This window comes from Apaloderma vittatum, unplaced genomic scaffold (genome assembly GCF_000703405.1).
Source record: "Apaloderma vittatum isolate BGI_N311 unplaced genomic scaffold, ASM70340v1 scaffold2897, whole genome shotgun sequence".
NCBI classification, from domain to species: domain Eukaryota; kingdom Metazoa; phylum Chordata; class Aves; order Trogoniformes; family Trogonidae; genus Apaloderma; species Apaloderma vittatum.
The window spans coordinates 41,215-55,994 of NW_009724363.1; the positions used below are offsets into that span (position 1 = coordinate 41,215).

A 14,780-nucleotide genomic window follows, 5' to 3' on the forward strand; every position below is an offset into this window, starting at 1 on the left:
AAAGGCCAATAATTTTTTATAACTCTGGATAAACATCTTTGCCTGTGTTTCATCAGGCTTAAGGGAAAAGATCATGCATTGCAAATATCCAGACAGGTGCTCATAGGTTCTTACAGTGCTCCCAAATTAAATACCTGCTCCACGCTACTCCCATTCTGCTTATAAGGGCTGGCTGGGGTCCCTCACACAGCTTATTGAGATGGATTCTGATACATTTTAAAATGAGAAGAGGTATTATTAAAGTATTATTAGAAACAGCAGCTATTATGGTACGCAAACATCCATAAAATACACCCTACAGCTTTTCTCATCAACATCCTTGAGTGCTCTGCTGTGACTTGTGTTGCCATTATTAGTGTAGGGGTCCCAAAAGCTGGAATGCTAATCTGCTGTAGGAAAAAAAGAATAAAAAGCACTGCAGAAGAGTAAGGTGAGTGAGCAAGTGTCCTAGTAACTTCAGCAGAAGGCAGGCATTTCCAATGTGTCCTGGCACTGAGGTATACATTTAAGTCTTTCCATTGCTGTGTTTTACACCTTAAAAAATAAAACAACCAAGAAGCTCTAAATTGGCCAGTCTTCTGCTTTGCAATTTGCCAATCCATAATAGCTAGCAGAAAAGACTACAGGAAACAAAGATGGTGTAGAGGTAGGATGTGCTACCTATTAAAAAACCAAAGCTCTACCTAATGTTAAAGCAGTAAAATTATTCTTTTGAAAAATTAACCTGTAACTGAAATATTCAACAGCATTTCTGTTTGGTGTTTCTAAATAGGAAATTATATGTCCGGCTAACAAGTCAGCAAAATCAATCCAAATTAACCTCAGTCTCCAGAAACAGAGAAATCACTTTGTTTTCATTGCAGTTCATCCTAAATGGAAGAATATAATTTTTAAAATTTTAAATTTGTAAACTGCAAACTGGCTTTGCTAAGATCACAGGGAAATCTGAGGTACCATTGTGAAAGGTCTATGCTTGAGTAATTATTTCCTAAGCATCAAGTGAAGTACAACATAGATTTGGAGATTTGTGATACCCTAGAGTTTCTTCCCTGACACTCCAGTTAATGCAATGAAGGTTAAAACTATTCCCAGTCTGTCAGTAATTAGGTGACCCCTGTCATTTATCTTTGCTTCCTCTCTTACCCATTATCCCAACACCTGTTGCCTTGCAAAATGTCACCTACTGATAACTTTATAGACTTCATATGACCTTTGAGCACAGAATTCGTGTTTCCTGAAAATGGGCTTTTTTTCATCTTTTAATGGAAGTGAAGAGAGTGGGCTGATTCGTAGCAGCTGCCCGGAGAATCTATCCTGGTTCTTATGAACTACTTTTTGCCACTTCAGACTAAAGCAACCATGGATTATGGGCACGTATGAGAAGAACCAGTGTTTTCTGCAGCTACTGGAACCACTAGGAAAGAAACCTTTTATCTTCTCATTAAGGGATGGAGTGAATAAAACGCCCCGCATCTCAGATTCTGTAAATTGACCACCTCTGCAGCCTTAACCCTCATACTCCAGAACTCATGTGACTTCACATCAAGGCCCCATGTGCAGACCTGAAAGCCTCTTATCAACAAACCAGCAGAGATCACCCAATGTTCAATAGCAGGAACTGGAGCATGAAAACAGTTATGCAAAACAAAGGGATTAGTTTCACACTTCTGATTTATTAGATGGCCACAATATCAGTTCAAGAGAACTATTTCACCTCTGATATATACCTTGGTAATGAAAGTATGAGCCAATAAAAAAAAAGATTGGTGAACTAAAGGATAAGGTATTTTTCAAACCCTGCAGTGGTCCTTAAACACTAAACCATATCCAAGAGTACCTGTCATTCAAGTAAGACATACACCACATTAAGCGTCCAAGTACACCTCTTCATCCAACAAGAGTGAATTCTGGACACTGGAAAGACCATGAACTCAGCTTCAGCCTCCAAGAAGCCAGTGTACTGCTCAGAAAGAGTATGACTGGGCCTTCCATGGGAAAATGTGGTCACCTCTCAGGCAGTTTCACCACTGAATGGAGCAAACTTCCCAAGTTAGAATCTGCTTCTCAAGGCACTGAACCTTTCTGTCCCCCTGCCCCTTTAATTTGCATCTGTCAGACACTAGACTTCTAAAGCAATATGAAAAAAATTGCAGAATGGTAGGTACTTTCTTACCATAGCCAAAGGGAGAACTCCTACTAGGTCCTTCTGGCTCACGTAGATCTTGGAGATTCCTAGATCAGATGTTGTATCTCCAGGATATTCTACCTGCCATGTGATGAGCTGGGTCCCAGGTATGTCAGCTAAGTCTTCAATTTCAAAATCAATCTGCATAATTTCGGAGGAAGGACCATCCGCACTGCATCAAAGGAAGAAAAAGAAAGGTTCCATTCACACAGCTGATAAGACAGCAATATAATTGCTTTCATATTAATAAAACATTGGATTAAGGCTCTTCCAAAGAGAGGATATGGTAGGATGATGGATTTAATAATGAATTAATCATTTGCACTTGTCTTAAGATTTCAGGGTATTTCCCAAACATTCAAGTGGCTTAGTAACACTCTGTGACACAGATCACTGAGTACTGCTCCATTTCATGGGTGGAGAAACAAAAAGAAACCAAGATAAAGCTGAGGCTAAAGCTACAGCCTAAAATTCCTGAGTGCAGGGCTCTCCTTTTAACAAGCACGCTGTAGTTTCTCCCTGTTAAAGCAATGCATGAGCAAATCTAAAGGGAATCACTCCTTGAAATGGGAAACCACCATATTAAACATATTTTCTGCCTTTTCAAAAGGAAGGCATGGAAGAGAGGTCAAAGCTCAGGATGGGGTCTGTGAACTAGGGCAGCAGGGAGCAGAAGACTGGGAAATTTGGAATTAATTTTTGGCTACACTGCTAGCTTGCTGTGAATATCTGTTCGAAGCTTCTTTTGTCCTTTGCTAAATCAGGAATTATAACTAATTTAGCCTGTTATGGGAGAAAAGTGTTACAAAACTGGACTATTTAATATTGAATAATCCTGCCAGGATCCTTCAGTAAAAAACACTAGAAAAGAACAAAGAGTTACTAGATGTGGTTCCCCAGGACGCTCTGGCAGCACTGGGGTTACTGATACCTTATCAATGCTCCTTTGTCTTTACATGCTGCCCTTCCTAAAGTTACATGGTTCATATAAGTGAATGCCACAAAGCAGAAATGCAAAGAGGGAAAACTGGAAAGGGGATCATTGGTGTGACTTCCGCAAAGCTTGTTGTAAAATCAGCTACTCTATAGAAAGCAATGCAGTAAAGTTTCTATAGTTTATCTTGGCAAGGTGAGCTCTACAGTGCAGTGACATTTATAGAGGCAAGAAAATACTCAGTTTACTGTAAAGTTGTTGAGGAACACAGAATTTCTTGGCAGTGCAGAAATCCAGCAGGCACTGAGAATGACAGTGCTTTTGCTTTTGAAGTACTGAAGGCTGAACAGATCTTCAGTGTGTGTTTGGCGGGGAAAAAGCAGAATTTCTCTCAGTGGCACAATACTCAGCAACTGATTAGAGAATCCCAGAACATGCCTAAAACCCAGCAGGTTTTCCCAGCTGATCTGGAAAAAGAGCTAAAACTAGGCATTTGTGTTTAATGAAAACTGGTTATGACAACAGTCCCGGTTTGGGATTCTTCCCAAAATACTCAGTGGTTTTTTTTTATCATGCTGGCTAAATCCAGTGCTTTATCCTAAGATACTGCTTGAAAAGTTTAATCTGATCACTTTAAGGTTCAGATTGAAATGGATGTATTGAAACCTTGCTATCCCAGAGCCTCTATGTTTCCAAAATTGAACACATTGTGTTGAATTTCTTATTTCTTCATGTCAGGAAAGAAAAAATAGAGTACAATTTCTAAACTAACGCTGAATGCAGTCTTATTTCATGCTGACCTAGGTAGGATCAGAAAGCTGCTTTATGCAGCTGTGACTATTGAACTGCAGTTACCTTAATTGTACGAACTGGAAGGGGCAATGCATTGCCTATAAATACTTGGCGGTGTTCCTGTTTTATGCCTTATGTTCTGTCACAGTTTCAGCATTTAAAGAACTAATTGAATCTTCATACAATGAACCTTGGGTTTGCGATTCTATTCAGGGTGCCTTTCTTTATTGTTGCATTGGTAGCTGCTACTCCCAGTCACCGGCTTTGCAGAATTGGTGTTGACACTAGAAACGTGTCCTGTAACCACGGGGAGGGACTGCGGGGCAGAATATCACAAAGAAACGAAATTATTGTCAAAAGTCAATCAGCTTTATCTTTTTCAGAGATTACAAGAAAAGAAGTAAAATGATTAGGAGATGGGAAAACAAAGGAAGGAGTGAAAGGCAGTGGAAAAGATGGAGAGAGACAAGTGGAACACGGCCCTTGTATTCTTGACCTACAGATCCCATATAGCACAACTACAGTAATTCCAAAAGAATGGAAATATTTCTTTTTTTTTTTTCTTAAAAGCAGATATTTTTATGAAGCACTTCTTGTAGCCAAAAAAACCCAAACAACAAACACTTTGCCACCCCAAATGTGATTTGAACCAGTTCTCTTAGAAATACTAAACATCTTCAAATGACCAGATTACAAAGCACCTCAAAAATCAATAAAAAACTCATTACTGCTACTGAAGAAAGTATTGCATGACCTATGATCAGACCCAGGCTGTCATCACCAGGTCAGGAACTTTTGTTTAATTACTTTACTCATCACTTACTATGATGATCCTTCCATGTGCAAGTCCCATGGATCTGTGTCCCAAATTTACAGCTTTCCTAAGCAGTATTTACCAACTGCAGTTTCCCACAGATTAAAGACAAAATTTACCTTTTGGAAAGCACAGTTAGAAAAATTAAATGGAGAAATTTGGACAAAGAGTTCACTGACATAAAAAATACTTGCAGCTTCTCTTTTAAAGTTGAGGCTGCTTGGTACACCAGGAAGATTTCTATTGGGTCACTGGCCACTGGTACTTGAAATGATGGACTGCCTGATCCTCCTCAAGATCGGCATACACTTTGTGCTCACTAGAATGCAATAGCATGTTGGTAGCTTGTCTTTGATAACCCTGAAACCATTATTGCTATGAGGAGTACAGGAACAGTGTTAGTTACAATACAGGAGGATGGACAAACCTAAACGTTCACAACAGTAATCCAAGTTGAGTTGCAGAGTGATCAAAGCAAAATGGTTCTTGGTGCTAATTTAAACCCTTTACACAAGGTTTTTCTGTTTATAGTTAAACTGTAATGGAGTTCACTGTGGTGCCAATAAATCAAGGTCCTTGGCCAACTGCTGACGTTTGTGTCACCTGTCAAGTTTCCATAGAGTAAGAATCAGCCACTCTTCTGGGTCTCTAGGGACAGTACGCCCTGCAAGAGACACATTTCAAGAACAGACCCTGTAAATCCAAGAGTAGCTACTGGATGCTGGCAGTGTTGGTGAATTCAAGTATCCCATTCCCAATTTCACTAGCTATGGTATTAGTTTTGATCTTTATATAATGCTCACAAAACACGATTCGTTCTGAACCTACTAAAGTGACCGTGTATGTAATGTTTCTTATAATACAACATATGAAGTTTTATCACTGTCTTTAGAAGGCTATAATAGACAGAAGAAGACTAAAGCCATGAGTATGTTAAATAAGATATACCAGGAATGTTCATGAAAGAGCCTTGGGGAAAAGAGACCTCCACATCTAGGTCTCCAGAACATCTCTTGCAGTGGCCTGAGTCACTGCCAGGCTAAGAGGTGGAAGAGCAGTGCTCAGAAACAGAAAAAGTGTTTCCAGGGATAACTGGAAAAACTTTCTAGTGTGAGAGAAGGGAGAGAGCAGCACAGCTGACCCCATGAGACCTCAGGGAATTTGTGAAAACTGTTATCCTCATTTCACAGGGGAGAAAAATTAAACTGAAAATGACTTTCCCATAAAAAGAGGGATAAGATGATTTATACACCACAAAGTGTATAAGATGATTTATACACACAAGTGGAATAAGGTGGCATTTCAGAAAGAAACTGGTTTAAAAATTAATACAAATCTTTGGGTTAGAGTTGCCATACCAGATAAAAACACCATGCTAGCTGTTTCCAGCTCTGTCAGTTGGGATGTAGAAAGGTTTTAAGGCTTGCTATCATTTCTCCTGCTGCTACCCAGAGCTGGCAGTGGCAATATGCAATAAACGTAACTTCCTCCATGCGTGGTAGCAAATCAAACAGTAAGAGATGTAGAATAAAGGCATAACAAAGAGCAGCGAAAGCAAAGAACTGCCACTTTGTAACAAAACGCCACAATTTTCTCAAATAATTAATTTCTGACAGAGTTTTGGGGTTTTTATAAAGCTTTTGCTATGATATTTTCTTCAGAATTTAAACAATTTCACTAGAAGCAGTTTTAAGAAATTTATGTTGCCCACCTATTTTGGAATTGCAAGCCATTACTCCTAATCCTATCACTAAAGAGTACTTGTTTCCAATGAAAAATGAGGAGGTTAAAGGCAATCCAAAGGACCACTAGAGAATCAGCCTTTCCTTCTGCATAGCAGGTTTTTTTGCACCCTCTTCCCTTCTACTTAATAATCTCTCCCCAACCCTAGATCTCCCCTATATTGCACAGGCATTACACTTATGCTTCTCTACAGCAGCACATCCTCAGCAGTGCCAGAAGTCTGTGGACTTCATCATGCAACACTACTGAAACCATCAAACATATTGTCTTCCCACCTAAATACATTTTTGTGGGGGAAAGAAAAGGGAGAGGAAACTAGATGAAATTAAGGCAAAAAGAAAATCACAAAGAGAAAAAGAAAAAGTGCCTGTTACAGAAAGATGTGAGAGAGAGAAAAGTAGAAGATAAACTTCTGTGAAATGTAGATAAAAGGTAAATGTTAAAAAAATAAGCAACCAGCCTTGGAGTGCCTAGATGCATTGTGAGAAACACCTAAAATATTCCGATGAATGGGAAACAGAGCTAGTGTAGACCACAGACAAAAAAAAAAGGAAACACAGTTTCAAACTTCCTTCTCAGTTGAGTCACTCTTTATAAAGTAGTCAGGAAAGGATCCTGATAATCTTTTAGCTTATCTTCCCCAAGAAAAGACTGCCCATGTAGTCTTTCCTGAATTCTAAATAAATACCCATAACTCCAGTTTCTGGAAGGAGCATATTTTTATTTCTGAGTGGGTTTTTTTGTTTTGTTTTAACAAGCCTTTACATGAGAGGCAAACTGTTGTGGCAGGGAGACACATTTGCATTCCTCTGCATGTTTGCAGAGAGACAGAGATCACATCTCTTCTGCATAAACAGGTACTTGCAATGCAATAAACTGTCTCTGCTTGGCATGTTTGAAAGCATCCTAGAAATTACGTGTATAGGATGTGTAAGAAAAAAATGTGGGATCACCGACAAAGAGACCATATTACTGACATCTGAGGAATAAAAGGCACAGAACAAGAAAGGAATGTTATGCTAGGCTAATTTATTTGGGCTTTTATTTGGTGCTCATCACCACACAACAAACTACTTCTAATTCAGTCAGTGGTTATTTAAAAATCCCTCCACAAGAGACGATGGGAGTAAACTTCACATTCGCATTTCATCTTTTTTCTTTGTGAGTAGTTTAACTTAAGCAACGAAAACATGCTACCTTTAGGTTTCCTTCAGGTAAGGTTTGAACTTTTCTATGCAACATGGGAAGAAATAGCTGAGAAAAGCATTCCACTACGAATGTGCAGCCTGGAAGTTTTACATCTCTGGGTTGGGTTTCTTTTACCAGTCTGACTTATACAAAAACCTTAAGCTAAAAGCCCTTAAAATAATCTTACAGTCAAAGAGACATTCTTCACTGTAATGAATCTGATTGACTTTTTCTTCTGGTTTCTGCACTAAATTGCAATCAATGAGTATTTTCCAGCTTCTTTCAAATAGCTTTTCTACACGATAAATATTGCAGAATTTCAGCAAGCCATTTTATTCCTACAATCAGGTTTTAAGGTAAAAATCAAACACTGCAAGACTTGACATAAAACATAACCAGTTAAGAGCATGGTATTGCCTTTCACCAGCTGAGGAACTCCAGAATGCGAGTTCAACATACCCAACACTTGACCTCCCAAGCCCATTCAGAAGGGATGAATCTAGCTGGCAAGGCTGGCAGGACTTCCACCCTTCCTTTGCAGTTGAAAATAAAATGCCTGAGTTTACCCCAAAAGTTAGAATTTTATTAAAACAAAACCAAATGACATGGTGTAATACCTGCACCATATGTTGTCAGTGAGCTAGCACATACATACTCTGTGCATCAGTCCCTGGTCCCTGTCCAAATACATAACAAAAAAGAAGAAATATTTTAGACAGCAAAGTGAGGCATGTGGCTTGGGGCTTGGACCTTCCCAAGGTCAGAGAAGGTATTCTAAAAAAACACTATCTGCAAAATCTAGTCCACTACATTATAGCAAAGATCATTATTCACCACTGATACATCAAGATAAGGTGATACATACAGCAGTACATTAAAATTTAATTTTATTCATTGTCATCTTACTATTAAAAATTCAATGAGGGGTAAGCTGTAAAGTTATTTTTCTTCAGGTGTGAGTGTATCAAGTGAACCAACTAGCAAGAAGAATCACACAAAAAATGAGTCTGCTAACCATGTAATAAAGATATCTAAAAAAATTGATCAGTCTCTCTGGAGCATGACATCAGTAGTGCTGGTCGAGAAATATTTGCTGAATTATTTATTTGACACTTTTTTTGCTATTTTCAAATAAATTATTCACTATACAATTTTCCAGCTGTTGATAGCATTTTTCCCAAATAACTCGAACCATGCAAAAGTGGGTAAAAATTAGCAAAAAAATAGTTTTAAATAAATCTAAAGCACAATATCCCACCAAGCCAGCATTTCACTTCATAACCATGATTCTGAGCATCTCTTGACATAGTAAATCCAGTGATCATTCACCACATTATGCTAAGGGAACGGTAAATCAACATTGACTTCATTACATCCAGTCTAATAACCATTCAATAAATTATTCAACACAGCAGTCAGTAAACATCAAGTACTTTTGAAGCAGCCCAATCATGAGGCAACAGCCGAAAACCTGCAGTTACTGTGCAGGTGGGACTGAATTGCAGGGCTAAGAAAACAGTTTTACTGACAGAATGATATCTAATAAAATACTGCAAATACGTTATCAATCTGGGTTTCTCTACCTGCTGTTTTTTATTGTCCTCAGCCTAAAAATAATGATAAATACAACAAAACTCACATATAGGCATGATAAAACTGCAAAAGAGGAAACCAGGCATACAGCCATAAATGACCATTATTAATTGGTAAAGTTTCAAGATGCAGTACCCCTTCCCTACTTCAGCTATGGTACAATTTTAGTATTTGAGCAGATGTTTCCCCTCTGTGCACCTTGGGATAATTTGATAGCCATGATGAAATCATACAGACAGGATGATGACACAGGTCTGCAGACGAGTCTTAGGTCCTGTCAAATCAAATCATAGTTTCTGATGTACTTATGACATTAAAAATTGTGTTAGTTCAAAAGCTCACAGAACTCATGTTCTCACTAGCATGAACTGTTCCATTAAGTCAAGCAGTGTCATCATTCTGGGTCTCACTGCACCCAATGTTGACACACCTGACTTTTCACCACTTTGAGCCCAAGGCTGAGGTGCCCCTCAGCTCAGAAGAATTGGTGAGATACAAGGGGATACGTCCTGGTAATCCCTGGATACTATCTGATGAACTACAATGAAGAAAATAGTAAGGGCAAGTTATGATTGTGGATATTGCACTGCAGAGAATTACCCAATAAAAGGTGTACTGGGATCAGCAAATTACCCCCAAGGTAGAGAACTGCAATAATTTGCACTTATTTATGCATGTGAGTACACCTGGGCGCCATCCTTTTGTGAGGTCTACCTTTTCTATCTGACCTCCAGCAATCACTTATGGAGCAATCCTAATCTTATTTATCCAAATGGTCCAGGAGCTGCTAAAGCAAACACAAAGACCAACTGTCCATATGAAAGCTATGATCATTCGTTCTGGACGAAAAAACTTCAGCACAGGAAGGAAGGCAGAGCTGCATTAATATGCTGGTCTGGACAGGAAGAGATCTTGGTCCATATGGATAGTTCCCTGCAACTGCAACCACCACGTCATATAATCTCTTCATAAACTTATCAAGCTCCATTTTAAAAGCACTTAGGGATTTTAAATCCCTATTGTGCTGAAAGGCTCTTCCAGAACCTGATTATTCCAACGGCTAAAGCAGTCAGAGGAGCCACCCTGGCTGGAACTGAAGCCTTCTAAGAGTCATTGCTCAGAGGGACTGGACCATAGCACACTCCAGACATTGAAATGGATAGTACGACCAAATGCAGCTCCAATTCCTACAGCAGGTACTCATAGTAAAACATTAAATAACTCTGCAGACCTTCTGGAAACATGTAATGGCTGCTAATAGCTCCCTCATTCATAATTACTCCTTCCACGTTTCTGTGTCCTCAAATCACCTCCAGTAAAACAACTTCCCTATCTCAATATACATGTAAACAAAAGCATTATGCTTCTCTAGATAAACTTAAGTGGACTTTAAATACTCACTGATCGAAGTAGGCAGGCTAAGAAATGGGAGGTTCTCACTACCTTATCTCAATACACTCTGTCAAAATCTGACCACAGTTGTTTGGTGTTTCCAAAAGTAAAGTACTCTTTCAGTAAAGATAATAATACAATAAAAACAGTAACTAGAAAACTGGAGGAGAGAGAAAAATAGGCATGGCATAAATTAGGGAAATGCTTCATTAAATACTAAGGAAAGGTGCTGGTGCAAAGGAGAAATAATACCTAAGAAGAATAAGAATCTCACGCCATCAGCTTATGTGATGGACGTATTACACCACACAAGCTTCCTTAACATGTAGTAAACTTCCATCTAATGCAAATTGGGCTTCAAAGCCAGTTTTATTGATATGTTTGAAGATCCTAATCTTGGATCTTAAATGCAGATTCTATGGGAAACCATCACCAACTCTGGGGGCTGAGCAGCAGCACAAATTACATTGCTTCTCATTTTAAGAATCTTGGGACCATACATAGAATTCTTTATAATTGACAGTGGAAAGATGTACATCTAGTCCTTTAAAAAGACATATTGATTTTATTGAACTAGAGGCAAGGGAAGAGAGACTCTAATTATTATAATTACGAATTCAGTAATGCTAGTAATCATTAATAGTTTCAACAGGTTCATGAATCATTCACATAATGGGGATAAGTAGTAAGTGAAGATCAATTTCTACTCAGAGGCATTACAAAATTTGCCACTTGTATTGGAAGTTGTGAATCAGATTTCTCTTCAGGAATAGCAGAGCTTCACAGTAAGATGACAATTTGATCAAGGGTGAAAAAACTGTGCATCAAAACACAAGCATTTCATTGCTTTACCCTAAATATTAGATTGCTTGAATAATTAACTCTTCTTTGTTTTATACTCTTCATGCTATTGTACTATAGTTTAATAGTCCAATTTTGAGCCTTTAATGACTTAATTGAATGCAAACTCTCTTTCTTTGCAAGACAAACATGAAACCAAGGCATATATACACACTAGTCTTCTTTCCCTGCAATGGAAAATCCTCGAGGATGTACTAGCGGGAACACAGAAACACCAAAAAAATGTGGACTTAAAATATCTCCTCCAAGCAAGCAAGATGGAAAATTTGGATAGGCAACACACTTCAAGCCTCATAACTGGCATAATTCTTGAAATATATGTGGAGAAATCCAACAGGCAGCTGTTATAAGTAATAAAAGCAACCAAATGACATGAAGAATTAAAACATAGCATTGCTAAAATTATCGTTACAGTCAATGAATATAAACAAAATTTTAGGCATGGTTTTCCTTTTGCTTTACTAAACCTACCTGACTTCCACTACTCTTACACTGCACAGCAGGATAAGGTATAAATAAGAGCCACAATGACAGAAGGAGATGGACAAGTTTGTCTAAAAATGGTAGAAGAAATAATCTGTCAGATTTTCAGAGGGCCTGAATGTGCAATACTTGAAGTAATATCAAGACGAGCAGAAGGTAGGTTGGTGATTTTCTTAAAAAAAACCCCACCGGTAGGTGAGTTTTAAAAGGCAGAAGAAAAAGAAAGTGCTAACTTTCCACAAATATTTCGAGGATTTAAGTGTCAAGGAGAGAAAATCGTTAAAGCAGGTAGGCGGAAGTGTATGATTAGAAATAACAGGAAATATGGACCAAATGCAAAGAAAAAGGACAGTAGAAGAGCCTCAAAAAGAAATGGCAGACACAATAACTGCAAAGGTTTAAAATTAGATAGGATAAAATAGTTGAAAGAAATATTTTTTGCAGTGGCAGACATGGCTATAACAAACCTTTTTCTTTTTTTTTTTTCCTAGTTCCTTAAAAAAGAAAGGATTATGCAATCTATGTGTCTATCTATGTGTCTGTCATTCCCTCCAGTAAGATTAGACCAATTTCAACAAACCTAGGCACAAGGCAGTAGGCACAAGGATAGAGGTAAAAAATTATTAAGCTTTTTGGAAGCAGGCAGACAGCAGAAGAGAGGAAACCAAGTGATTAACCCCTTGTCAGAAAAGATACAGTACACTCCCTTACAATCCTTGTAAGCATTCATTCCTAAGAGGCAAACACATAGAAACTGAGTTTCTGTCTTTCGGCTGCTCACTGAAATATGCCTTAGCTTTTATGACTCCCTAATTTTCTTTAAAGTTCCAGTTCAGAAGTTGACTCCTGCTCAGCAAACCACCGAAGCAAGCTCCTTCGGTCTTCTGGGACTCAATCTCACTTTATAAGTTAAGCATATGTGTAAGTAGTCTGCTAAATAGGAATGAATTTAAATACTCTGCTGAGCTAGGCTCTCATTTATCAGAAAAATCACCTGTTCAACTCGGTAAATTCACCAAATTATACGTGGAGAGAATTACTGCTGACCCTTGTTCAATGCTGCATGAAAATGACCCCTGTAGGAATACAGAACCCAAGAAACAGGTCTCCCACATAATTAAGAGCATGACCTACACTTTTGCTCCCACATATCCTGACTACATAAGGAAAGCAGTAAACCACAGCTAATAATGTTATCATGGACAAACGAGTCTTCCTCTCGCTAATAAGCTTCCCAGACACTTGGTACCTCATGGGTTGCTTATGATCCTTAGCACAGTCAAGGTAGATTTAAAAGGCAGTATGATTATTTTGTATACCATAGAATCATTTAGGTTGGAAAAGACCTTTAAGATCATTCAGTCCAACCTTTAGCTCAGCTGATTCAGGTGTCTCAGGTGATATCACAGCATCCTAGGACACACAATGAATAGCCGTAGCTCTGAAACTCAAGAAAGGGAAAAGAATCAAGCTGTCTTCATGGTAAAACCATGCAGGAATGAGAATACATCACATTTCTCTTTGACGATTCCAAAAGAAAAAAAACTACCAAATATGTCTCTCTTATTTCCATGTTTAATAATTTAGAACCCTTAGTGTTTGTTCATAAAAGAGCATTGTGTTCTGCAAACGTTGCAGAGATGTAAAACAAGAAGCAGCAAATTCATGTCTAAATCTCTGCTGCACACTTTTTTAATTCTAAGGAACAAAATATTCTCAAATATGAAACAGTGAAGGGCTGACGCCAAAGTTTTTACATAAATGTGAGCACTGGGCAGAGGAATTGTGCAGAGAAAAGACAAAGTAGAAACAACTTGGAAGCCATTGGTGTAAGAAAAGGAAATTAAGAGGATTGAAACAGTTAGGGGTTCCATAGCTGGTTTTTCTCCCATAGGTATGAAACAATTGGTGTCTCTATCAGTATTGATAAGTGTAAAGTGTGCTCCTATTTTCGGGAAGTCACATGTTGAAAACATGCTGATCCTTTGCTCTTTTCACCTACCTCCCAAAAAAACCCAGCCAAATTCACAGCTGATGGAAAGAGAAATTTCCACTTATCATACAGTACTGCCAAAGGTCCAGGAGAAATTCACTATCAGAACTGGACTGAATTAAAGAGGATCCCACGGCAGTGGGTCCCTTCCCAAGCAGGGCTGCAACAGGAGCAGCTACAGAGTCGCGAAATATTGCTGTTGACATAAAGCACTGAACTGAGAACAGAGGAGGCTCCTGGCTCTGTCGTTCCTCTGGTAAGTGACCCTGTGCAAGCTACTTCACCACTCTGTGCTACAGTTTTCTGACATTCTGAATATGATTCAGGGTTTTGAGATTTGTCTGTAAAAGCTCTTCATAACAAGCCAGAAAGAAGAGTTCAGGGCTAAATCAGGATTTTTGAAAAAAAAACAAAATCTTGATCATTGAGACGCTACAAAGACAGAACCTCATCCTTTCACACTAATAGTTTAGACTCCTTTGCAGTACATCCATCAGACTGAAATACCCTGAAGAATGGTCAATTTTTCTATATCATACCTTCCTAGTCTGCTTGAGCTGCAAAGCCAATGGTAGTCCATAAAAGAAGAGTTAGATTTCAAAAACTGAGTACTTTTCGAGCTAGATTATTTCACTCCATTACATTCATATGTGTAATACGTCACTGGAAAAATTGCCTTCTTGTCAATCTTTAAAATAAAGATATTAAATCCTCTGTTTTGTTGAAGGCTTTCAAATCTGAGAACTGTTTAGGTGGTAATTCTAGTCTTCACCAAAGCAGTGAAGTTTCGATTCAGCAGGGA

General features: G+C 38.4%; 1 protein-coding gene across 1 annotated transcript in view; it reads right to left on the minus strand.

Annotated features, from left to right (window-relative positions):
- Positions 1-2,173: 2,173 nt before the first annotated feature.
- The window catches only part of LOC104276215 (transmembrane protein 132D-like), a gene marked incomplete at its 3' end in the record, with an annotated part of 103,738 nt that continues 91,131 nt past the window's right edge, over positions 2,174-14,780 (minus strand). The window contains exon 4 of the mRNA XM_009872445.1: positions 2,174-2,357. Within this exon, the coding sequence (XP_009870747.1) occupies positions 2,174-2,357 (184 nt within the window). The remainder of the gene's footprint in view (positions 2,358-14,780) is intronic.